Source organism: Panulirus ornatus, chromosome 30 (assembly GCF_036320965.1).
Source record: "Panulirus ornatus isolate Po-2019 chromosome 30, ASM3632096v1, whole genome shotgun sequence".
Lineage (NCBI taxonomy): Eukaryota > Metazoa > Arthropoda > Malacostraca > Decapoda > Palinuridae > Panulirus > Panulirus ornatus.
Window position 1 is genome coordinate 14,265,194 of NC_092253.1, and position 27,410 is coordinate 14,292,603.

The window sequence follows — 27,410 nt, forward strand, 5'->3', positions numbered from 1 at the left end:
TTCTCCCTCACCCACCATCATCGTAGATGGGAACAGAACAGTGAGGTAGAAGGTTCTCCCTCACCCACCACCACCGTAGATGGGAACAGGACAGTGAGGGAGAAGGTTCTCCCTCACCCACCATCACCGTAGATGGGAACAGAACAGTGATGTAGTTAGCTAAGGCCGGAGCGTTAGAGTGAGGCTTGTGTCTGTGGCTTTTATCATCCTCTCGTGACCGCGACGCTCGCTGGCTGCCGCTACTGTGGCACAGACAGACCGACCTGTGGCACAGGAGTGCTGACTCAGGGACTACACAGCACGGAACAAGAGGATCTGTGGCCGATGGCGGGAAGTGATAGAAGCATAGCATGGTGTCTCCAGGAGAGCGAGGAACCTAAGAACGTGTGGCACACCGACCATGACATGTTGGTAACATTGTATTCGTGACTCAGAAGGAACTAGACATCCACCGTAAGGGATGGTACCATCCCACAGTGACACTACTGGGACATGCTTATATCCCTGGGATATGGTTATATATTTCTAGGACATGTAAAGATTGATGGAACAAGGCCAATGGAGAAACGATGAAAACTACATCATCTTAAAAAGTCCAGAAAGTTGAATGAGAGAATATGGACATACTCCTACACATATACACAGAAATACACATCTACACACAAATACATACACACACACACATAAACACAAATATACATGACACACAGCTACATACACATACACGTACACACTTATACACGCACACAGAACGGAAGAATTCTGAACCAGAAGTATTGTGGACAGGGTGAAGACAAAATCTAATTTGCTCCGTAAATCTATCTCGGATAAACTGTCTGTATTAGTTACCGCAGTTAGACGGGAGGTTTCAGACAGAAAGGTCATTGGGACGGGCGACTGACACTAGGAGCTGAAAGGATAAGATCTAGCCAGGGTGTGCTCACAGCTGACACTGTATTTCCCACATTGCCGCAGAGATCGGTCGGAGGAGAGATAGGAGAAAATGCTGAGGTCGTGTAAGCCACATATAATCAAGCTCATGGTGGATCTAAGTCCATATAAAGCACTTGAGTGTGATGTCACCTCACCTCACGTGCTTAGAAAGTACTCAGAAATGCTAGACAGGGCCACACGAAATGTTCATCAAGTTCTGAAAAGTGCCTATTCAAATGGATAGAAATGACCTGTGGTGTTCGACAGGTGGGGTAAAGAGGGATCAGAAGGCGTCTGTGCTACATGCACGTGAAGTGCAGGTGTGGGAGAGAACGACAGAGGGAGACAACTTCCAGTTCCTCAGTGGATCTCATGACGTCGGCGCAGATGGGGCGAGACATGCCAACTGTGTGGTAGACCAGGACACTGGCTGGGAGAGTTTACTGCCATGGCGGGAGAGGAGCGGAGGAGGGGATCACTCCAAGTGATGTGCTGAGGGAGGCAAACGTATTGACACTGAGGCGACGGTGACATGATAGTGAGGTGCGACCTCACGACCTCCTCACCCACCTCCCTGTGCACAAGTTGACCATCAACAGACACAAACAGACACAGGCAGACACAAACACAGGCAGACACAAACACAGGCAGACACAAACACAGGCAGACACAGACACAGGCAGACACAGACAGACGCAGACACAGACAGACACAGTCACAGACAGACACAGTCACAGGCAGACACAGACACAGGCATACACAGACAGACGCAGACACAGACAGACACAGTCACAGACAGACACAGTCACAGGCACACGCACACAACATTTGTTCCTTTTTACCTCACCTCACAGCACACCTGACTCCCCCCTCCCAGCACACCTGGTCCCTCACCACATTCAGCCCTCAGCTCACATGGTCCTCAGCACACCTGGCCTCTCAGCGTACTTAGTTCCTCAATACACCCGGTCCCTTACTACACCTGGCACTCAGCACACGAGTTATCTACATACCTGGTCCTTCAACTCACCTAGCCCTCAGTACACCTGACCCCTCAGCACACCTGGTCCTTCCTCACACTTGCTTCCTCTACATACCTGGTCCCTCAGCACACGGCACACCTAGCTCTCAGCACACCTGACCTCTCAACACACCTGGCCCGCAGCTCACGATAATCTAGCAGGGAAGAAGTGGACACAGGGTAAGGAAGTGGGATAACTCAAGACCCTCACATAGTTGGGGGAGGGGTATGGAACACCTCACTGATCCTTAAAGGATCCTGTGTCCATGCAGGCCGGGGAGCAGGAGGACCCCAGCCTCCCCCAGGAGGAACGGGAGAAGCAGTGTAACGCGAGGATCGGCTGTAATGGTCCTGCCAGATGCCTCGTCTCGGGGCGGCTCACACGTCTCCCTCGCACTGTAAAAACACACAACTCGGCCATGGGTCGAGGAACGGGCGTCCCCAGGCTGTACAACGGCTGTGGCTAGTATATGTGACCGGTGGACCTGGTCTGGGGGCCGTGGACGGTGTCTTTGGTCCGCAGATCTTGCCTAGGGGCTGTGGACGGTGTCTGTGGCCCGTGGATCTTACCTGGAGGTTGTGGACGGTGTCTATGGCCTGTGGACCTTACCTGAGGGTTGTGGACGGTGTCTATAATCTGTGGATCTTACCTAGGGGTTGTGGACGGTGTCCGTGGCCCATGGATCATACCTGGGGGTTGTGGACGGTGTCTATGATCTGTGGGTCTTAGCCGGGGGTTGTGGACGGTGTCCGTGGCCCATGGATCATACCTGGGGGTTGTGGACGGTGTCCGTGGCCCATAGATCTTACCTGGGGGTTGTGGACGGTGTCTATAATCTGTGGATCTTACCTAGGGGTTGTGGACGGTGTCCTTGGCCCATAGATCTTACCTGGAGGTTGTGGACGGCGTCTATGATCTGTGGATCTTACCCGGGGGTTGTGGACGGTGTCCGTGGCCCATAGATCTTACCTGGGGGTTGTGGACGGTGTCTATGGCCTGTGGATCTCACCTGGGGGTTGTGGACAGTGTCTGTGGCCCATGGATCTTATCTGGGGGCTGTGGCCGGGGTTCGTTGGCCGATGAACCTTGTCTATGGGCTGTGGACATTATCTGTGGCCCACGGATCTTGTCTTGGGGCTTTCACGGTTTATGTGGAAATTGTCTGGGGGTTATTGACGGTGTCTGACGCCCGAGGACCTTGTCTGAGGGCTTTGGGCGATGCCTGTGGGTGTTGTCCGTGGCCCGTGGACCTCTTCTGGGGGCTATCGGCGATGCTTGTGGTCTGTGGACGTTGTCTATGGGCTATGGATGACATGTGGTAACCGAGGATCTTGTCGGCTGTGGAAGATGTCTATGGCCCATGGACCGTGTCTCGGGGTTATGGACGGTGTCTAGCGTCTAAGGACCTTGCCTGGAGGCTGTGTTCGATGTCTGTGCTCCGTGGACCTTGTCTGGAGGCTCTGGAAGGTGCCCGTAGCCCGCGGACATTGTCTGGAAGCTGTGGACGGTGTCAGAGAGCATAGTATAGACCTTCTGTGGGGGCGGCGGTGGACTGTATTTTTGGCCGGCCTACGGACCTAGGTTTTATTTTGGCCCTGGACGATGCCTGTGGCCTGGGAATCTTGTCTAATGGCGGTGGACGGTGTCTGACACCACATGGAGTTCATCTGGGGGCTATAGAAGGAGTCTGCCAGCCGTAAAACTTGTCTAGGGGCTGTGGACGATGTCTGTGGCCTGGGGGCTGTGGACGATGTCTGTGGCCTGGGGGCTGTGGACGATGTCTGTGGCCTGGGGGCTGTGGACGATGCCTGTGGCCTGGGGGCTGTGGAGGGTGTCCAGTACCACAAAGATATCGTCCAGGGACTGTTGATGGGGGTCTGTGACCTGTACAACTTGTGTGGGAGCTTGGGTTACTCACTCGTGTGGTGAAATGATTAAAAATGGACGGAGATTATGGATGATGTGTGGCGACTGTTGGATAAAGACGGGAGGATATGGGATGTTTTGGGAGTTGTGGGTAGCAAATAGACAGCATGGGATGTGCTGGTTGTGGGTTTCGGACCCTTGAGTGAATGTGTGTAGGCTGTGATTGTCGTCTGGGCGTTGTAGAATGATATTCAAGGACTGTGGTGCAGGAAAACAGTGAAATGATTGGGTGGTGGGGATCGGTGTTACGAGCTTGTGGGTGGAGCTAGGGTGTTGTGGGAGTGGTGTTTCGGGAATGTGGGAGGAGCTAAGATACTGAGGACGGTGTTCATAGGTACTGGGTGGAGTTAGGGTGTCTTAGGGCGGTGTTGAAGGGTTGTGGGTGGAGACAGAGTGCTACGGGGCTGTGTTAAGGGTCTGTAGGAGGAGCGAAGATTCTAAGGGGGCTGAAATGAGAGGCTGTGTGAAGCTAGTGCAGTGGGGCTGTGTGTGGAGATAGTACTGTGGGGGCGGAGGTTAGGTGCTGTGGTTGGAGTTAGGTTGCTGTGTGGGCAGAGCTTATAGCGCTACGAGTGTTTGTAAAAGGCTCTGGAAAGCCTTTCATTGGGGAAAAAGGTCAAAATAACAATGACTATAAACTATGTAAATCTTTTTTTTTTTACGATCTAGCTTTCTAGGGTGAGAAGGTCAGGGAACCCAGTACGGGGACAGACAAGGCCAGAGACGACCGTGTGTAGTAGTGTGGCCTGGTTATTATATAACTTGTTTTTGTCGTTTTCAACAGCTGGCCGAATGTTACGTACCCGGATGCAAAATTCCGTAGCAGTGGAGAGAGAGAGAGAGAGAGAGAGAGAGAGAGAGAGAGAGAGAGAGAGAGAGAGAGAGAGAGAGAGAGAGAGAGAGAGAGAGAGTTACAAAACACACAGACCACAAAGAGCCTTGGTCCAAGCGAATTGTTCTGGCCTCAACAATACTGAAAGAGATACTGTCCCTTAATAACACTACAAGGGAATGATCACAGAGCAAAGGCTCTCTCTCTCTCTCTCTCTCTCTCTCTCCCCCTTCCCGGCAACACGCCGGACGGGATATAGGAATAAAAATACCTTGCAGAACTAAGATGCCTGAAGGAGATTTCTATAGAAAAGTCAGAAAGTAGCATAAACGTGAATATGTCATGCATGCCATCGGTAGAAATGCATCCCTCCACTTTGGTATATATATATATATATATATATATATATATATATATATATATATATATATATATTATTTTTTTTTATTTGCTTTGTCGCTGTCTCCCGCGTTTGCGAGGTAGCGCAAGGAAACAGACGAAAGAAATGGCAACCCACCCCCATACACATCTATATACATACACGTCCACACACGCAAATATACATACCCATACATCTCAATGTACACATATATATACACACACAGACACATACATATATACACATGCGCACAATTCACACTCTCTGCCTTTATTCTTTCCCATCGCCACCTCGCTACACATGGAATAACATCCCCCTCCCCCCTCATGTGTGCGAGGTAGCGCTAGGAAAAGACAACAAAGGCCCTATTCGTTCACACTCAGTCTCTAGCTGTCATGCAATAATGCAAGAGGTCACAGTGGTGCGCGTGATCTAGTGTATGCATAAAACCATTAGGAAAATGAAACACGATAAGCTCCCAAGTGCACTTTCGTGTAATGATCACATCTTCAGGGGAGATCAAGAATGAGAGAAGATGTAGAACAGTCAGTTGATATATAAGAAAGAGACGTAGCTAAGACGCTATTGGTAAACAAGCGGTACCGGATGGAGGTGTTTGGGTTTGGCAACATGCTTGTCAAAATTTTTATGATGTTGACAAGAAAGCGAACTTTTTACATATTTTGCCTGCAACAAAGCTATTCAGTTCGAACAGACCTTCACTAATATTAATGTTACAATTCTTTGCGTGTTTAAGAATAGAAGATTCATTGATATTTCTTATGGTAAAAGAGTTAGTTACTAACTGAATTAGCGTTACTCCAGTCAAATATCATTGAATCATCTATTATTAAATACACAAGGAATTGCAACATTGATACTGGTGAATGTCTACATAAATTGGATAACTTTGTTGTAGGTATCACTTGGGTTTCTGCACCCGAGAGCTGGCTGCTTGTGTGCCCCCGCCACGCAATACTCGGCAAGCTGCTGCATTTTCCGCGTTAGCGAGGTAGCGTTAAGAACAGAGGACTGAGCCTTTGAGGGGATATCCTCATTTGGCCCCCTTCTCTGTTCCTTCTTTAGGAAAACTAAAAACGAGATGGGAGGATTTCCAGTCTCCCACTCCCTTCCCTTTTAGTCGCCTTCTACACACGTAGGGAATACATGGGAAGTATTCTTTTTCCCCTATCCCCAGGGATATATATATATGTATATACATATATATATATATATATACATATGTATATATACATATACATATGTATATATATATATATATATATATATATATATATATATATATATATATATATATATATATATATATATATATATATATATATATATATATATATATATATATATACATATATATATATATGTACATATGTATATATATATATATATATATATATATATATATATATATATATATATATATATATATATATATATATACATATATATATATATATATATATATATATATATATATATATATATATATATATATATATATATATATATATATATATATATATACATATATATATATATATATACATATGTATATATATATATATGTATATATATATATATATATATATATATATATATATATATATATATATATATATATATATATATATATATATACATATATATATACATATATATATATATATATATATATATATATATATATATATATATATATATATATATATATATATGTGTGTGTGTGTGTGTGTGTGTGTGTGTGTGTGTGTGTCAAGCGATTTCATCTATTTCAAAAAATGCAAGTGTCACGACCAACGCAGGCAGGAAGTAATTGTTAATTTGGCTAGCTGATTATCTAGTTCATAATTAGCAGGTTGAAATTACTGGCAAAAGTGAGTTCAGGTGAAATCATATATCCCGAAATATTAGATTAATCTTAGATCCTTATGATCATTACGGTGATCACTGGGAAATGGTCATTAGCTGCAATGACACAGATAGAGAAAAGACGATATCACAACAGATGCTCAACGAATGATTAACGTTGGTCGATATGGAAATGACTGACACTGTTTGTGGTCCGTGTGTGTGTGTGTGTGAGTGTGTCAACAGGTGGCCTGGCGTTCACCCTTGCTGGCTCACCTGCCGCACCGTAAACAAACCTGGTGTTGATGACATCTGGTCTAAGTTTAATTAGAGTGTCGCTGATGACGTACGTTCGCTGGTGTACGTACGCGTCCGAAGGTTGGGTCAGTCCGCCTCTGCGCGTTACCAGACCCGGCCTGCGTGGTGGTCTGCTGTCATAACAGAAATTTACATATCTCACTGAGAGATCATGGGTCAACAGTGACGCCTTGCAAGGGGAAGGGACGAAAATGATCTAGCGAACCCACGAGGCGGAGAGATAACACAGGGCCAAGGTACAGATCGCCACTCACAATATTTCTTTCCTCGGTTTATCTTGGCCGCCGCCAGGGGGCCGCTGCGTGCGTACCCAGTAACTGGCACGTCTAAACAAAGCCCAGGCCGGGCCAGCCCCGTGCGCGCGCGCGCTGTGCTGCTGCTGCTGACGCCTGACTCACACAGGGGAGGAATAACCATGTGGTACACAAAGGATGAGGATAGGAGAGAGAGAGAGAGAGAGAGAGAGAGAGAGAGAGAGAGAGAGAGAGAGAGAGAGAGAGAGAGAGCCGAAGATGTGGCATCAAACACAAGTATTGCCAGGTGAAGGAGTGGACCATCATGGGTGTAGCGTCCACAGACGTGGGGATAAAATATTCAGCATACAGGCAGGTGACGGCCGCCCCCACCCCCGTGCTGTGTGATGGGCCGTGACACGAGCGGTCATGAGCATCTTCATGAGGTAACACACTCCGGAAGTAAGTGTTTGTCAGTCTCGAGCTGCTTAAACTATACAGTCTCAGCCTCACAGGGCATTTCCTGGGTGGGGCAGTGGTGAGTCATGGTGGTGGTGGAGGTGGTGGTGGTGGTAGTGGTGTGGTGGTGGTGGAGATAGTGGTGGTAGTGGTAAAGGTGGTGGTGGTGGAGATAGTGGTGGTAGTGGTAAAGATGGTGGTGTTAGTGGTGGAGATAGTGGTGGTAGTGGTAAAGGTGGTGGTGGTGGAGATAGTGGTGGTAGTGGTAAAGGTGGTAGTGGTGGAGATAGTGGTGGTAGTGGTAAAGGTGGTAGTGGTGGAGATAGTGGTGGTAGTGGTAAAGATGGTGGTGGTAGTGGTGGAGATAGTGGTGGTAGTGGTAAAGGTGGTAGTGGTGGAGATAGTGGTGGTAGTGGTAAAGATGGTGGTGTTAGTGGTGGAGATAGTGGTGGTAGTGGTAAAGGTGGTGGTGGTGGAGATAGTGGTGGTAGTGGTAAAGGTGGTGGTGGTGGAGATAGTGGTGGTAGTGATAAAGGTGGTGGTGGTGGAGATAGTGGTGGTAGTGGTAAAGGTGGTAGTGGTGGAGATAGTGGTGGTGGTGTTAATGGTAGTGGTACCAGGTGATGGAGGTAGTGGTGGTGGTGGTGGTGGTGATGTAAGTGTTCGTGCTGGCAGTATAGTGATGTGTGATAACTTTACCTGATGATGATGATGATGATGATGATGATGATGACGATGATGACGATCATCATCATCATCATCATGATGACTTTCCTCCACATAATGATGGTGAGCTGAGCAGCGCCAGGGGGTGTTTGAGTCACCACACACCAGAGTAATGTATTCATGTACCAGGTCAACTCCCGTCTGTCTCGTGGCCTCAGTGATCGAGGGCTGCAAGCGTTACAGGAACGAAAGCAGGAGTTACAGTTACAGTAGTACCACCGCACACACACACACACACACACACACACACACACACTCAAATCTGACCCAAGACTAACGTTACTGAAACTAATCAAGAAATCACATCGCAGAACAATGTCCCAGTCACCCACACAAACCATCATTCACTGTTCTAACCTCAGCCATACATGAATCCAGCCAACACCCTCCAGCCACCTTGGAAGGACGGTCTCTCCCACTAAACAAAACACCAACCATTCTAGTCGTCACGTACGACACACACACACACACACACACACACACACACACACACACACACATGACATTTACTACCCACATCGTTAACACCAACACAAAAGAACCGTGCATCCTAAACGACCTCCAAACATTAACTGGCATCATAGCTGGACGAGGGAGGGAAAAAAAAAAGTCTCTCAACATCTTACACAAACAATTCCTCTGCTCCACTCTAACTTACGCCTCACCCGCTTGATCATCCGATATTTTGAAAGCAAATGTAACAAAGCTGCAAACCACATGACACAGTGCGCCCTGAGGAATGACTGGCTGCCTGGCAACCACACACACAGGCATCACCTTCACCAGCAAACAAAAACCTTCACAATATAGTCCCACCTCAACATGCTCAGTGCTCACGTCTAACCACCAACCTCCAAGTCCAAATAAATCTTACCTCTGCCTCACACTTCAGTAACCTCTACTCACAGATCCTCTCCCCCACCCTCCTCCAGCCTCAAGAAATACAACACTGACAAAACACATACACAATGAAATAACCGGACATGCACTAAACAACCGACCTTCCAACTCAGTCTTAACCTTCATCTCACCAGGCATACACACATCAGAAACCACACTCTCCAGACAAGCACGAGTCTCATTCTCTCATCTACACTCCGGACATCATCCATCATCACAACACTACAAACACAATTTCAGTATATGCCAGACCTTTAATGTTCACACTGCCGTAAAGTAGGTAACCAGTGCTTACTGCTCAATTGCCCTTCGTTCTGTGTGAAGAGACGCACAACAAAGCATCACAGTATACACCAATATATATATATATATATATATATATATATATATATATATATATATATATATATATATATATATATATATATTCCCTGGGGATAGGGGAGAAAGAATACTTCCCACGTATTCCCTGCGTGTCGTAGAAGGCGACTAAAAGGGAAGGGAGCGGGGGGCTGGAAATCCTCCCCTTTCGTTTTTTTTTTCTTTTTAATTTTCCAAAAGAAGGAACAGAGAAGAGGGCCAGGTGAGGATATTCCCTCAAAGGCCCAGTCCTCTGTTCTTAACGCTACCTCGCTATTGCGGGAAATAGCGAAAAGTATGAAAAAAAAATATACATATATATATATATATATATATATATATATATATATATATATATATATATATATATATATATATATATATTGGGAAAGATCACAACTGAACGAGTGATTAAGCAACTTCTTTTAATCCACGAGGAAATGAAACACGATAAGTTCCCAAGTGCACTTTCGTGTAATAATCACATCATCAGGGGATATACAAGAAAGAAATATAGCAGTCAGTTGATATACAACGAAGGCACGTAGCTAGGACGCCATTTGGTAAACAAGTGACTACCCGGATGGAGGTCGGGTGCGTTCAAGTCCGGCAACATGCGTATTATAGATTAATTATGTGGATAAGAAAAGGAACTGTTTACAAATTTTATCAACAATGTTGTTGATAAAATTTGTAAACAGTTCCGTTTCTTGTCCACATGATCATTGAATATGCTTGAAGTTAAAAATCAACATTTCTCGATTTTTTTTTAAGATAATTTGGCTAATGAGAGAACTTCTCAACTGGCGCTGAAAAAGACCACAAACAAGTTATGAAAAGATGACATAGAACGATCTAAGGGCGAGAGTGTCGGTCGCATTTGACCTGTCTTCTCTCTCGTATAAAATTATATGTAGACAATACAAGTTCAGTCTTCCGTCCTTGATTTATAACTGATGATTTATCAACAGATTGATCGTATATTAATCGAGAATGATAATCGATTATTTGTGACGAGGCTAATATAACGTGACGGGGTAACAGAGGTGTAACAAACTCACTGTTATCTGATGCCTGACACACTAGGTACGTGCATTACAGGTTGAGTCACACGTATGTCCGTGGTTTCCCTAATCCTTTGTGACGTGGTCATGAGCGCACGGTGCGGCACACGACACCTCAAACTACCTCGTTAGCAGGTCGCTGATTCTCATCACCACAACTGCGTAGTTCAGAAGGGCGTAGTACGTAGGTGGCAGCACCAGGCTAGACACTGTCCTACCCAGGCTGGGAACGCTTCCTTCATTGGCTAGGTTAGGCTAGTCATCGTCTTACCCAGCACTGGTGGCTGGACACTAGCTCTTCCTTGCCTAGGCTAGGCTAGGCTAGGCTAGGCTACCCATTGTCCTACTCGGCACTCCGTGGGGAAGGGGGGGGGGGGGTGATGGATGTCAAGGCTAGGGGTCCCTTACTTTCACCAGGAGCTGACACGATCGGGGCCACCCTATCTCGCTGGGCTCCTTGATGAATCCCTGAGTCACTGGCTCGTCTTCTTGTGTTACATTCCCTGACTAAGTCACTCGCTTGGTTAACCTGGTCACTTAAGTCACTAACAACGGGTTGTGTCACGTAACTGATCAAGTCACAGACTGGAGTTGAGGCACTTGCCCAGCTCAGAAAAGCCCAGTTGAGGCACTTGCCCAGCTCAGAAGAGCCCAGTTGAGGCAATAATATTCCTTAGAATCCATCGTATCTTCATGTCTTTCTCTTGCCGTCACCAGCGGCGCAGTGGCCAGCATGTACTCACAATGTACACTGAAGACTGAACACCTGTGTCACACTACTTAACAAAGGTTAACACACGCTGCACACTGAACCTCCATATTTTCTTCACGATATTCAGAAATACCAAGAACTGGCAGGAAACAGTCAACAGATCCCTATGTCACCCTCATTCAAGTTTTATAGTTATGAAGTAGTACATTAGACTCGTATCTGTGTTGAATGACATATACCTTTACTTGTACTGTTGAACGATATGTACTGCAGTACCATTCAGCTGTACTTTAGCTTAATTCAACCCTGACATTAATGTTAACACCCAAGTAAGTGTTTAGCTTACAGAAGAAAATGTACAGTGGGTGTGCAATTTACACTAGTAAGGCAGCATGTCTTTCTTCATGCAGTATGTCTTGCACCATGCACGATGTCTTGCACCATGCACGATGTTTTGCACCATGCACGATGTCTTGCACCATGCACGAGGTCTTGCACCATGCACGATGTCTTGCATCATGCACGATGTCTTTCTACGGAGGAACTGCTTGGAGACATAGAGGGAGACATGATGAATAGAGATCGTATGTGTATCTATTTGAAGACAATACCAAGTTAATAAGAAAATTGGAAAATGAAAATGAGTGCATCATCCTACAAGGGGACCTGGGCAAACTTCGATACTGGTCAGTGTAAGGAGATGAGGACGTGACTGAGGACGTGGCTGAGCGACCGAAGGTCCCAGTGTAAATAGTAAACACCTGGGCCTAACCTACTGGAATGAATATGTGGTAGAAGTCTAGGGGTCGACAGAGGCCAGAGCTACACATCCAGAGATAACCAACGAAAATGATGGCTGAGTAAAGTGATCTAGTTTATAATGAGAGCTTGAAGGCTACATGACTGTCCAACATGGAGGAGAGAAGAGAGAGGGGTGATATGAAAATAGTCTTTTAAGTTCTTACATCAAGTGACTATGACGTTGAGGTAATCAGTTCCTTTCGAGGAGCTATACCAGAGTTACCAGAAGCTGGTCAAGGAGGATGTATAGGAATACCAGTTTAGTGTGAGGCTGGTGGATGGTTGGAAGGAGGTGGTGAACGCCAGCAACTTACAGAGATTTAGAATTCTTGATGGTACAGCGAGTGTGAAGCTTTCTCTCCGTAATGGACAAATAAATAAATACAAAAAGTTTCCTGAATTAGGTGAGTTACGTTACAGAGAAGTGGTATGGGCCTTAAATTTGTCCTCCATGGAAGAAAGATGAGTAATGGGTGACTTGATCAGAACCTTTAAGATTTTTTAAACCAGTGAAGAGAACAACTAGAGGTAATAGCATGGAGTGAATCGAGAAACTTGCTAGAAATAATATAAAGGAATCTTGTTTCTCATGGTATCGTGAATGTGGTACCGTGGATGTGGACAGTGGATGTGGACAGTGGATGTGGACAGTGGATGTGGACAGCATAAAGAAGTTGTATGATGGTAAAGAAAATTGAAGAGGTGGGGCCCCACGATAGGAGGAAAAAAAAGAACCTTTGAGAAGAATATTGTGGACAACTAATCATCCTAAACTGTTTCCATAAATTCATTAAGTGTAAATTGTCAGTTAAGGAGCAGCTCACCAGGCTACGGGGTTCCGAGGGAAGAATGATGTCAGGATATGTGAGGAAGAGATAGTTCAAAAGTGTGATTCTACAGCGTAGTCGTGGACAGCACAGCCGTGACTCCAGTGAGATGGAGCAGGGTGAAGGTTTGAGAAAGTATTCAGATATCTGGAGAAAACATCAATAAAACTCTAGAGTCTTGACCTTCGTAAGTCCTGATGCACTTGATGCACTTGACGAAGAACCTTGTTGTTCAGAATGTCACTGGACAAAGTTACAGTGCCAAAGAAGCGGAAGAAGACAAGCGTCATACCTGTCTCTAAAGATGAAGACGAAAAGGAAGCGCTTAATTATACACAGGTAGACGATTGTAGTCTGTAAGATACTGGAAAAGATAATCACAACACAAATGGATGACTTCCTGCGGAGGAGAAACTTTCTGAAGGACAACATGGCTTCAGTGACGGACCTCTCAGATTTCGACGAAAGAGTGAGCTCCACTTTGGACAAAATAGAAGGTTTGGTAAATTGTCCTTAATTGGACTGCCAGAAAACATTAAACACTGTGCCACGTGGGAGGCGAGTGAAGACCCTGAATCTTCGGGAACGAGTAACAAGAGAACTGCTTCTATGGGCTGAAGATCCTTCCAGTGGATGGGAACAATGGACGCACGTCAGACGCGTCCTCTCGAAATGGGCTAAAGTCACCAGCGGCGTGCTGCAGGGCACGGTTCTGAATGACTTTCGAGAATGATCGTAGTCATTCCTGGCCATGTCTGCGAACGATGCTACGGTAACGAAGCAGATAAAAAGACAGAAGGATTGCATCAACCTACAATGGGACCTAGACAAACTCCAAAGTTTGCATGATACATAGTTGATGAAAGTCATGGTTGGTTAGTGTTAAGTAATAAGGATGGGAGGCAGTGAAAGAAGACCTCAGTATGGATACTGTATCATAGGAAATATACTGTAGGGATGTGTGTGTGTGTGTGAAGGACTTAGGAATTGACAACGTCCTTAACCTGTTGCCAGACTTCCACATTAAGGGATCATCAAAGGAGACAAACTATCCACTGGCAAATATCAGCACAGTGCTCAAGTATACGGCTAATGACACATTCAGCAAACTGTTCACATCCTTCTTTATGTAGGATTATAATATGCTTCTCAGGTTTGGTCACCGCACTCAAAGAATGACAAAGAATTGATAGAGAAGGTTCAGAGGAGAACAATATAAACGGGACCAGAGTTAAGACAGCTGAGTGACAGGGAAACGCTAGAGGCTTTGAATTTGTCCATTAAGGAAGAAAGAAGAGTGAGAAGTGACCAGATCAAACCAGCTAAGAATCAACTTAGAATTTACTTTTTAAGAAAAAGACGTAAAAGGAAGTACTATGATAGTTGAGACAGTTTGAGATGGTGAGACAGTTTGAGAGAAGGGATCGTGCGAAAGTGAAACTCCCTCCCCGTGCAGAACAGGTGGGTAAATATGAATGATTTACATATATAGTTAAAGATCTTGAGGTACCAGCACTTGCCGCCAACCAGGGCTGGCAGGGACGTCGTAAAGGTTATCAAAGTCACTCCAACAGTACAAGTGATGAACTCGTGAAGTCTCTAGACCCTCAGACAGCTCACGGTCCAGGTGGTGTCTCGCCAGCCAGCGCGCCGGATCCTCTACAAACCATTGGTGATTTTCTTCAAAATTTTCCTCAGCGGAGGAAGTGTTCCAGCAGCGGCGTGAAAGACAGCCAACATTATGCCAATACTCGAGGATGGTAACAGAGAAGTAGGTCCGAATCCTGGTTGCAGCAGTCGGTCCACAGTCAACGTAACTGTTCATCCTCATCTCGGGTATATATATGTATGAATAGTGTAAATGAAATGGCCCTGATTAAGGCATTCAGCTGCCCGTGGCGTCTCCGTTAACATAAAGAAGCCCTTGAGTATAGGCCATTACCACTACCGGTCATAACCTACAAGATGATAGGGAAGATAATAATTAGGAGACACAAAATTCTTGACTGGAATCAACGACCTAAAAGGAAAACAACAAAGAATCAGAGGAAATCAACACAGACGAAAAAAGAATGGCTGCGGGGATTGTCTGATTTTGGACTACCAAAACACCTTCGATACGTTCCTCCACAGAAAGTGTTCAAGATGAACATTTAAGTTAGGGTCAAAGGAGGAAGAACATCTAGCTAGCTGGGAGAGACCCATCTCAAGCTGAGCGCGGGGTGACAGCTAGGGGTTCCACAGGGTTCATTGCTGGGGCCACTACCGCTCCTGATCTACGTAGATGATTTGCCAGACGAGGTGGATTCATATCGCCGTATGTTTGCTGATGATGCTCAAGCAATGAAGGAAGCATGAAGCAACAGTGGCCTCAGTATAATGCAAAACACTAGACAAGATGAAGTAGCGGCCGGACGAATGGCTAATGACATTTGATCCGGGGAAGCACAAAGTGATTATGATTGGCAGGGGTTAAACCGACCAGATGGTGAGTACTGTATTAGGGGACAGGCAGTTATAGACGCTGTACTGTGACATGGGCCCAAGTGAGACATAACATCACACCGAGCCTGTCACCAGCGCACGCAGCGTGTGAGGGTATCGTGAAGAAAGCAAAGTATACTTTGGTCACTCCCAAACCTCCCTTTAGGTGCCTAGGTTGGTAGATGTTCAGAAACAGACTTACGACGGACTAGGTTCGTCCTGAGCTGGATTATGAGGCGACGGTCTGGTGTTCTGACGAGAAGAGTGACACAGAGTTGCTAGAAAGGGTACGAGGGACCCCACCATGAATTGAGAGGAATGTTCTGCTGGGAGGTGAGGTAAGCTCCCAACCTGCTCATACCAGAAGAGAGAAGAGTTAGACAAGACGCGACAGCCACATATAGCTTTCCATGAGGCCATAACGACTTTAACATAGAAAGGTTCTGCGATATTAGACAAGAGTCTGGGAAGAGAATGCATGACAGAGGAGAACGAAAGGTCGTGAGGAAGAACACCTTCAGCAGCAGTGGATGATGGACTCCTGAAGCAAAGCTGAGGGAAGATGGAGTACCACTTCCACTGGCAGAGTTCACGGAACTGTACGACAAGATGATAGAGATGAGAGACCGGGGAGGCCCCATGTGTGTAAGATTCCCTTTCCTGTATCAATACATAAATAGGTAACATGTATACACATGTATACCCCTAGACACACACACACACGGGCCCTTATGGTGCAGTGATTAGCGTTACTGACTATGAGGCACCCCGGGCTCACATGGAGTGGAGCTGGTTTGGGTTCGAGTCCTGGGTGAAGGAGTCGATTACACTGAAGCACAAAGGACTAATAGAGAAGGTTTAGAGGAGAGCGACAAAGATAGTGTTATAATCAAGAGAGTCGGGGATGAGAGATGAGTAGAGGGTGACTTGATCACAGTTTTTGAGTGCTGAAACTAGTTTGATGACGTCAGCAGTGAACAGTTCTTCGAAATATATCAAGATAAAACTGTCAGACGACATAACATTGAAATCAAGCAAGAGAGTTGTGAGAAAAGATGCCAAATGGCAATTGTGTGGTATGAGAACAGCAGATGAATGGAATACACAGATGCTTCAACACTTGTATGACTGCAGGGAATATTCTAGAGATGGAGGTCCCACGACTGTAGAAGTTCCTCCTCATACCTTACAAATATGTAGTAACAGCAAGTAAACACACACACACACACACACACACACACACACACACACACACACACACACACACACACACACACACACACATATGAAACATTAACACAAACATGAAACATAGACATAAACATGAATCATAAACACAAACATGAAGCAAACATAAACGTGAAACATATACACAAACATGAATCATAAACACAAACATGATATATAATGACAAACCATAAAAACAAACCACAAACCACAAACCACACATAACAAACCACAAACCACAAACCACACATAACAAACCACAAACCACAAACCACACATCACAAACCACAAACCACACATCACAAACCACAAACCACAAACCACACATCACAAACCACAAACCACACATCACAAACCACAAACCACAAAACCACACATCACAAACCACAAACCACAAACCACACATCACAAACCACAAACCACACATCACAAACCACAAACAACAAACCACACATCACAAACCACAAACCACAAACCACACATCACAAACCACAAACCACAAACCACACATAACAAACCACAAACCACACATAACAAACCACAAACCACAAACCACACATCACAAACCACAAACCACAAACCACACATCACAAACCACAAACCACACATCACAAACCACAAACAACAAACCACACATAACAAACCACAAACCACAAAACCACACATCACAAACCACAAACCACAAACCACACATCACAAACCACAAACCACACATCACAAACCACAAACAACAAACCACACATCACAAACCACAAACCACAAACCACACATCACAAACCACAAACCACAAACCACACATAACAAACCACAAACCACACATAACAAACCACAAACCACAAACCACACATCACAAACCACAAACCACACATAACAAACCACAAACCACAAACCACACATCACAAACCACAAACCACAAACCACACATCACAAACCACAAACCACACATCACAAACCACAAACCACAAACCACAAACCACACATCATAAACCACAAACCACAAACCACGCATAACAAACCACAAACCACAAACCACACATCACAAACCACAAACCACACATCACAAACCACAAACCACAAACCACACATAACAAACCACAAACCACAAACCACACATCACAAACCACAAACCACACACCACAAACCACACATCACAAACCACAAACAACACATAACAAACCACAAACCACAAACCACACATCACAAACCACAAACCACGAACCACACATCACAAACTACAAACCACAAACCACACATCACAAACCACAAACCACAAACCACACATAACAAATCACAAACCACACATAACAAACCACAAACCACAAACCACACATCAAAAACCACACACCACAAACCACAAACCACAAACCACACATTTCAAACCACAAACCATAAACCACACATCAAAAACCACAAACCACAAACCACACATTTCAAACCACAAACCACAAACCACAAACCACACATCAAAAACCACAAACCACAAACAACACATTTCAAACCACAAACCACAAACCACACATCAAAAACCACAAACCGCAAACCACACATCAAAAACCACAAACCACAAACCACACATCACAAACCACAAGCCACAAACCATAAGCCACACCCCACAAACAACACATAACAAACCACAAACCACAAACCACACATAACAAACCACAAACCACAAACCACACATCACAAACCACAAACCACACACCACAAACCACACATCACAAACCACAAACAACACATAACAAACCACAAACCACAAACCACACATCACAAACCACAAACCACGAACCACACATCACAAACTACAAACCACAAACCACACATCACAAACCACAAACCACAAACCACACATAACAAATCACAAACCACACATAACAAACCACAAACCACAAACCACACATCAAAAACCACACACCACAAACCACAAACCACAAACCACACATTTCAAACCACAAACCATAAACCACACATCAAAAACCACAAACCACAAACCACACATTTCAAACCACAAACCACAAACCACAAACCACACATCAAAAACCACAAACCACAAACCACACATTTCAAACCACAAACCACAAACCACACATCAAAAACCACAAACCGCAAACCACACATCAAAAACCACAAACCACAAACCACACATCACAAACCACAAGCCACAAACCATAAGCCACACCCCACAAACTACAAACCACACACCACAAACCACAAACCACACACCACAAACCACACACCACAAACCATAAACCACACACCACAAACCACACATCACAAACCACAAGTCACAAACCACGAGCCACACACCACAAACCACAAACCACACACCACAAACCACACACCGCAAACCACACATCACAAACCACAAGCCACAAACCACGAGCCACACACCACAAACCACAAACCACACACCACAAACCACACACCACAAACCACACATAAGGCTTAAACAAAGATCCAGAACATCCAAGACAAATAGCAAACACAGACAAACACAAGAAACACAGTTTAGCGGTTAGCGTTGCTGACCCAGGCGTATTTATCAGCCGCTCGGAGTCGAGCCATAGGTTTAATTCCGGGTTGTGGCAGTCGGCCCACAGTCAAACCCAGCTGTTCATCCTCACCACAAAGTGTCATCGATAAACTGTGTAGCTGTCATACGCAGGGCACATGTCTTGGTTAGATATCAACAGTAGACATTTCCCGGCCGAGTGTGACATTCCAGGGTCCACTTTGTTAACAGTGCTATAATGCTGTGGTGGTGGTAGTGTGTGGCAGACGACCACCAGCCAGGGAGGCACCATCGCCTGCTGTGGGAGGAGGGTGTCTTGTGAGCCAGCACCGCGGCCTTTGTTACGTACCCAGTTTCACGACCAGATTTCTGTGTTATTTTTTCTGTTCCTTTCCTCTTCCACATTTGGAGCGCTAGCACTCAAGCTCACTCCCACACATCCATCTCTTATACACAATATTTGAGAACATACAGTTCGCACACATCCTTGTCTCTTTATCTATTCCCTCCACCGGTCAGGAAGGGGTTGGGCGGATCCCAGGGCCCACTTGACTGCTATCATGCGATTGTGAGGCATCCCACTTCCATCCCCACAGCTCCTAGACCTGGCTCTTCTTCTATCCACTTCGGCAACATCCGCGGCCTGGATTCTAACATCCCCCCTTGTGGAACACCACCGTCAGATTACCTCCTCTCATGATCTTTACTTCTCTGTGAATTCCAATTGTCCAAGCCAGCTTCTCCTCTGTACTATCAGGTCTCAGGCTCTAATCTCTGTCATCATAGCCGCTCCAAGAGTAGAACTTATGCCCACTGTAATGCAAGAACTGCTACTGCTCGCTGCCTGTACCCTGAGTCTCCTAACTCATGTGCCATCTGGCTCAAGATCTCTCTACCTTCTGTTAACTTCCTCTTATGCTTCGCGTAAACCCCCCCTCACCCCCTTCCTCCCTCTCTTCCTCATGCTATATACAACTCTCCACCTCTTTACCTTCTTGCCACGAAGCTCTGCTTTCCTCACACCCAGGAGCTGAAGTCTTCAGTGTACATGACAGAGATTAGTTAGGCTCTAACCAGGACGATCCTAGTGGTGCCCGAGGCCTCTTCTCTTCCTCTCCTTCACGATCTGGAACAATTGATCATACATCATGCCCGGGCTCACGACCCTGGCGATCACTCTTCTACAACACTTCACGTCTTTTTTTACCACTGCTCATAAACCGTTCCCGGGCTAAGAAACAAATCTTGTGAGAGCCGACTAAACGACTTGAGTCTCTTTAACTAAAGAGAAGAGAAGGTTAAGAGGTGATCTAACACAGGTGTTCTTGATCGATCAAGTGACTTAAGACTTGATTCGTCTGATTTCATCTGCAGTGATGGATACAAACTCGTGAACAAACGTTTGAACTCGCATGAGGCGAAGTACTTTTTCTTCAACGGGATTGTTAACACATGGAGTGATTACCAGTTAGAGTGGTAGAAAGCTGTACGACTGATACGTTTAACAGCTGATTTGATAAATATTTCTCTTCGGTCCACAACTTACAGCATTTGCGCCTCTTTAGTCACATTAAGAGTTGTCAGATTATTCACTTCAAATTACCCACATGTCTTATATTCTTATCACACTAACCTGTGAGTTTTGTCATATCTTCTCTATTGCAAACAGCCTTGAAAAGACCTAATGATCTGTTGCTATCTGAAGTCCTTTACATATATATATATATATATATATATATCATACAAACTTCCAACAGCCAGGATCGAACCCGGGACCCCTGTGCAAGAGGCGGGAATGCTACCCGCTAGGCTATGGGCCTGGCTAATAGGAAATAACTATTCGAATACTTTGTACTCGAATACCCCTCGTCACACGTTGATGAGCAACGGGGTCTACAGCGGTCATTTCCCAGCAAGCGCACATAGCCAGCTGATAGCATTTTACCGAACGTAACTGTACAACGCGCAGGCCCCGATCACACAAAATCTTTTTCACTCCATCTTTCCACCTCCAATTTGGTCTCCCACTTCTCCTCGTTCCCTCCACCTCCGACACATATATCCTCTTGGTCAATCTTTCCTCACTCATTCTCTCCATGTGACCAAACCATTTCAAAACACCCTCTTCTGTTCTCTCAACCACACTCTTTTTATTACCACACATCTCTCTTACCCTATTATTACTTACTCGATGAAACCACCTCACACCACATATTGTCCTCAAACATCTCATTTCGAGCACATCAACCCTCCTGCGCACAACTCTAGCCATAGCCCACGCCTCATAACCATACAAGATTGTTGGAGCCACTATTCCTTCAAACATACCCACCTTTGCTTTTCGAGATAATGTTCTCGACTTCCACACACCTTTCAATGCTCCCAGAATTTTCGCCCCCTCCCCCACTCTATGATTCACTTCCGCTTCCATGGTTCCATCCGCTGCCAGATCCTCTCCCAGATATCTAAAACACTTTACTTCCTCCAGTTTTTCTCCATTCAAACTTACCTCCCAATTGACTTGACCCTCAACCCTACTGTACCTAATAACCTTGCTCTTATTCACATTTACTCTTAACTTTCTTCTTTCACACACTTTACCAAACTCAGTCACCAGCTTCTGCAGTTTCTCACATGAATCAGCCATCAGCGCTGTATCATCAGCGAACAACAACTGACTCAATTCCCAAGCTCTCTCATCCACAACAGACTGCATACTTGCCCCTCTTTCCAAAACTCTTGCATTCACCTCCCTAACAACCCCATCCATAAACAAATTAAACAACCATGGAGACATCACACACCCCTGCCGCAAACCTACATTCACTGAGAACCAATCACTTTCCTCTCTTCCTACACGTACACATGCCTTACATCCTCGATAAAAACTTTTCACTGCTTCTAACAACTTGCCTCCCACACCATATACTCTTAATACCTTCCACAGAGCATCTCTATCAACTCTATCATATGCCTTCTCCAGATCCATAAATGCTACATACAAATCCATTTGCTTTCCTAAGTATTTCTCACATACATTCTTCAAAGCAAACACCTGATCCACACATCCTCTACCACTTCTGAAACCACACTGCTCTTCCCCAATCTGATGCTCTGTACATGCCTTCACCCTCTCAATCAATACCCTCTCATATAATTTCCTAGGAATAGTCAACAAACTTATACCTCCGTAATTTGAGCACTCACTCTTATCCCCTTTGCCTTTGTACAATGGCACTATGCAAGCATTTCGCCAATCCTGGAGGCACCTCACCATGAGTCATACATACATTAGATAACCTTACCAACCAATCAACAATACAGTCACCCCTTTTTTTAATAAATTCCACTGCAATACCACCCAAACCCGCTGCCTTACCGGCTTTCATCTTCCGCAAAGCTTTTACTACCTCTTCTCTGTTTACCAAATCATTTTCCCTGACCCTCTCACTTTGCACACCACCTCGACCAAAACACCCTATATCTGCCACTCTATCATCAAGCACATTCAACAGACCTTCAAAACATGTGATTGTCCAATTACATGGACAATCACATGTTTACCAAATGACGTCCTAGCTTCGTCTCTTCAATGTATATCGACTGACTGTTATATTTCTCTCTTGGGTCTCCCCTGATGATGTGATTATTGCACGAAAGAGCACATGGGACCTTATCGTGTTTCATTTTCCCCGTGTACTCATAGGAATATCTTGATCACGCGCAAAATTGTGATCCTTTCCATATATATATATATATATATATATACATTTATATATATATATATATATATATATATATATATATATATACGAATAAAGTGTATATGAACGCGCACCTTCATAGAACATACAAAGCTCCATCAGCCAGGATCGAACCTGGGACCCCTTGTGCAAGAGGCAGGCATGCTAACCGCTAGGCTAAGGGACTGTATAATAGGAAACAGCTATTCGAAATACTAAGTACTCGAATACCCTTCGTCTCACTATGGTGAGCAACGGGGTCTATCGGTTGTTTCCGAACAGAACACATAGCCAGCTGAGAGCGTTTTACCGTTTTACACTTTATTCGTATTCATATAACTCCGCGTTGTACAGTCAGGTTCGGTAAAACGCTATCAGCTGGCTATGTGTTCTGTTCGGAAACAACCGATAGGCCCCGTTGCTCACCATAGTGAGACGAAGGGTATTCGAGTACTTAGTATTTCGAATAGTTGTTTCCTATTATACAGTCCCTTAGCCTAGCGGTTAGCATGCCTGCCTCTTGCACAAGGGGTTCCAGGTTCGATCCTGGCTGATGGAGCTATGTATGATATGTATATATATATATATACATATATATATATATGTATATATATATATATATATATATATATATATATATATATATATATATATATATATGATATCGTGTTAATAAGAAGGCCTTGATTAGGGCACTCGGTTGACTGTGTCGTCTCGGCTAACATAAAAGTAATGTGTCACAAAGACACACTGGCAAAACTAAACACATATGGAGAGTGTTTGTGGGAGTGGAACACTAGCGTTGGTCGTGGAGTGTGTGTGTGTGTGTGTGTGTGTGTTGGGGGGGGGAGGGCCTTGAACCAGCTCCAGGCATCCGCTTTGTGGTGTGTGTGTGTGTGTGTATGTGTGTGTGTGTGTGTGTGTCGGGGGGGGGGGGGGGTTGTCCTTCTAACAGTCCTAGGCACCTACTTTGTGGTGTGTGGGAGTCCTTCTAACAATCCTAGGCACCTGCTTTAAGGTGTGTGGGGAAGCCCTGAACCAGCCCTAGGTAGCTGTTGTGTTGTGTATAGAAGGCTCTGATCCATCCTTAGAAACCTGCAGTTTCGTGTATAAAGGACCCTGACCTGCCCTTAGATACCCTCTAGATGGGGTGAGGAGGGCCCTGGCCTGGCCCTAGGCACCTGGTGGATGGTCTGTGGAGGGCCCTGACCTGGCCCTAGGCACCTGGTGGATGGTGTGTGGAGGTCCCTGACCTGGCCCTAGGCACATGCTGGGTGGGGTATGGAGGGCCCTGACCTGGCCCTAGGCACCTGGTGGATTGTGTGTGGAGGCACCTGAACTGGCCCTAGTCACCTGCTGAGTGAGGTATAGTGGGTCTTGACTTGGCCCTAGGCACATGATGGGTGGTGTGTGGAGGGCCCTGACCTGGCCCTAGGCACATGCTGGGTGGGGTATGGAGGGAACTGATCTGGCCCTAGGCATCTGCTAGGTGGGGTGTGGAATGCCCTGACCTGGCCCTAGGCACCTGCTAGGTGGGGTGTGGAGGGTTTCTGACCTGGCCCGTGGTACCTGTTTCGATCGGGTAAGGAGGGCCCTGACCTGGCCCTAGGCACCTGCTGGGTGGTGTGTGGCACTATCGGCGCCACCAAACCTCCTGGGGAGGTTGCCGGTCGCCCTGGCGTTAACAAGGCTCAACAAGATCATAATTACGTGGTCTCTCTCTAGCCACAACTGCTCTCTCCCTCTCCCTCCCCCTCTCATCCCCCGCCCTCCCTCTCCCATCCCCACCCTGTCTCCTCCTCCCCTCCCTTCCTCCCTCCCTCGAACGCCTCCAGCTTCCCCTTCCCCTCCCAGGAGAGCTCTACCCTCCCAGCTGAGGCTCATGGGTATTGTGGGTGTCTGTGTCAATAGCCTCACCCAGGAAACCGACGCGACCACGACTGAATGTTACGTCTCAGGTCGTGTGAGGGAGGAGGTCTGATGGAGATGTGGTGGTGGTGTTGGTGAACAAAGTGGTGGAGAAGGGGAGAGTTGGAGAGGGAGAACGAGAAAGAGAGAGGTCGGGGGGGGGGGGGGGTGGAAGGTGTTGGTGCCAGACGTAGGGGCAGCGGGAGTGGCGTCCGTGGACTAGTTTAGCAGGAGGGTTGTAGTTGTGGACCCGTGGGTCCAGCGGAGGTGGTGTGTGGTGGGGCGACCAGGGCACAACCACGGCCACGCTGCTCCTCAACCACGCCCTCGTGATGCCCCAGCCAGCCGGGAGGACCTCACAGTACAGCTAGCCGCCTGGGCCACACCAGCAGTAGGGAGGCCCCCCGACCTGCCTTCCCGACCGTGTCACTAGTGAGAACCCTCGCCACTCACCTCACTCTCTGGCTGCAGAACCTCACCCTAATCCTCAAGGTTCACTGTGTGCTGCCTGCAGTGGGGTCCTCCAGCCTCTAAACCTACCCGTATATACGACCTCCTCACTGTCTGATTCTGAGTCTTTGGCCGTTTGCAAATATCTGTTGGGAGAGGAATGAAAGTCTTGAGGTCTCACGTTCTTATTGACGTTCTTGCGTCACCTCACGAGAACCCTTGATTAGTTTACGTCTAACGCCTTTGTTTACAGTGGAGTGCCACCGTTGGTACACGGGGTGTGTGTATACTATGTGAAGTGTCACGTGTGAAAGTCTGTTGAACCCTTGTTTACACTGGACAGTCTCAAGGAAAGACCCTCCAGAATCTGTTTACAGTAGTGTGCCACGTGTGAGACAACCCCCTCACGTCTTTGTTTACTCTGGAGTGCCACCTACTACTGAGAGCTCCTCTTTCCAGGCAGGACCATGGCCGTCTCTCTCTGGCTGACGGCGACGCTGCTGGAGGTGCTGGCTCTCGCGCTGGTGTGTGACGTACCTGTGGGGTTAGCGCTCCCTCGATACGCCAGGGATGACCCTTATGCCCACCACCGCTCCGGCCACGCCGCCACCTCCGGCCCTCTGGAGAGGACGCAGACCATCCCACCCATAGAAATAAATCCTGCTCCAGATCTCAACGTCTCCACGCCAGCACCCAGGCTCGGCTCCTCCCTGCACGCTGTAAGGCCGACCACAGGTTCTTGGTGATCACTGTTGTGCTTCACTGTATGGTTGTGCTTCACTATGTAATGTGCTTCACTATGTAGTTGTGCTTCACTGTGTAGTTATGCTTCACTGTGTAGTTGTGCTTCACGGTATAGTTGTGCTTTACTGTGTAGTTGTGCTCCACTGTGTAGTTATGCTTCACTGTGTAGATGTGCTTCACTGTGTAGTTATGCTTCACTGTGTTGATGTGCTTCACTGTGTAGTTGTGCTCCACTGTGTAGTTGTGCTTCATTGTGTAGTTATGCTTCACTGTGTTGTTGTGCTCCACTGTATAGTTGTGCTTCACTGTGTAGTTATGCTTCACTGTGTAGTTGTGCTTCACTGTGTAGTTGTGCTCCACTGTGTAGTTATGCTTCACTGTGTAGATGTGCTTCACTGTGTAGTTATGCTTCACTGTGTTGATGTGCTTCACTGTGTAGTTGTGCTCCACTGTGTAGTTGTGCTTCATTGTGTAGTTATGCTTCACTGTGTTGTTGTGCTCCACTGTATAGTTGTGCTTCACTGTGTAGTTATGCTTCACTGTGTAGTTGTGCTTCACTGTGTAGTTGTGCTTCACTGTGTAGTTGTGCTTCACTGTGTTGTTGTGCTCCACTGTATAGTTGTGCTTCACTGTGTAGTTATGCTTCACTGTGTAGTTGTGCTTCACTGTGTAGTTGTGCTTCACTGTGTAGTTGTGCTCCACTGTATAGTTGTGCTTCACTGTGTAGTTATGCTTCACTGTGTTGTTGTGCTCCACTGTATAGCCTCACTGTATAGTTGTGCTTCACTGTGTAGTTGTGCGCCACTGTGTGGTTATGCTTCACTGTGTAGTTGTGCTTCACTGTGTAGTTGTGCTCCACTGTATAGCTTCACTGTATAGTTGTGCTTCACTGTGTAAAGTGCTTCACTGTGTAGTTGTGCTTCACTGTGTAGTTGTGCTCCACTGTGTAGTTATGCTTCACTGTGTAGATGTGCTTCACTGTGT

At 46.0% G+C, this 27,410-nt stretch overlaps 1 protein-coding gene across 4 annotated transcripts in view; it reads left to right on the plus strand.

The window, feature by feature from the left end:
• The window catches only part of LOC139758421 (matrix metalloproteinase-2-like), a 78,389-nt gene that overhangs the window by 11,996 nt on the left and 38,983 nt on the right, over window positions 1-27,410 (plus strand). For 2 of the 4 annotated variants that reach the window (XM_071679807.1, XM_071679809.1), the window contains exon 2: window positions 26,142-26,401. In XM_071679807.1, coding sequence (XP_071535908.1) covers window positions 26,150-26,401 — 252 coding nt within the window. In that variant the 5' untranslated portion in view covers window positions 26,142-26,149. Of the gene's footprint in view, window positions 1-25,462; window positions 25,665-26,141; window positions 26,402-27,410 lie in introns of those variants that run through there. The other 2 variants (XM_071679808.1, XM_071679806.1) reach the window with 2 other exon arrangements.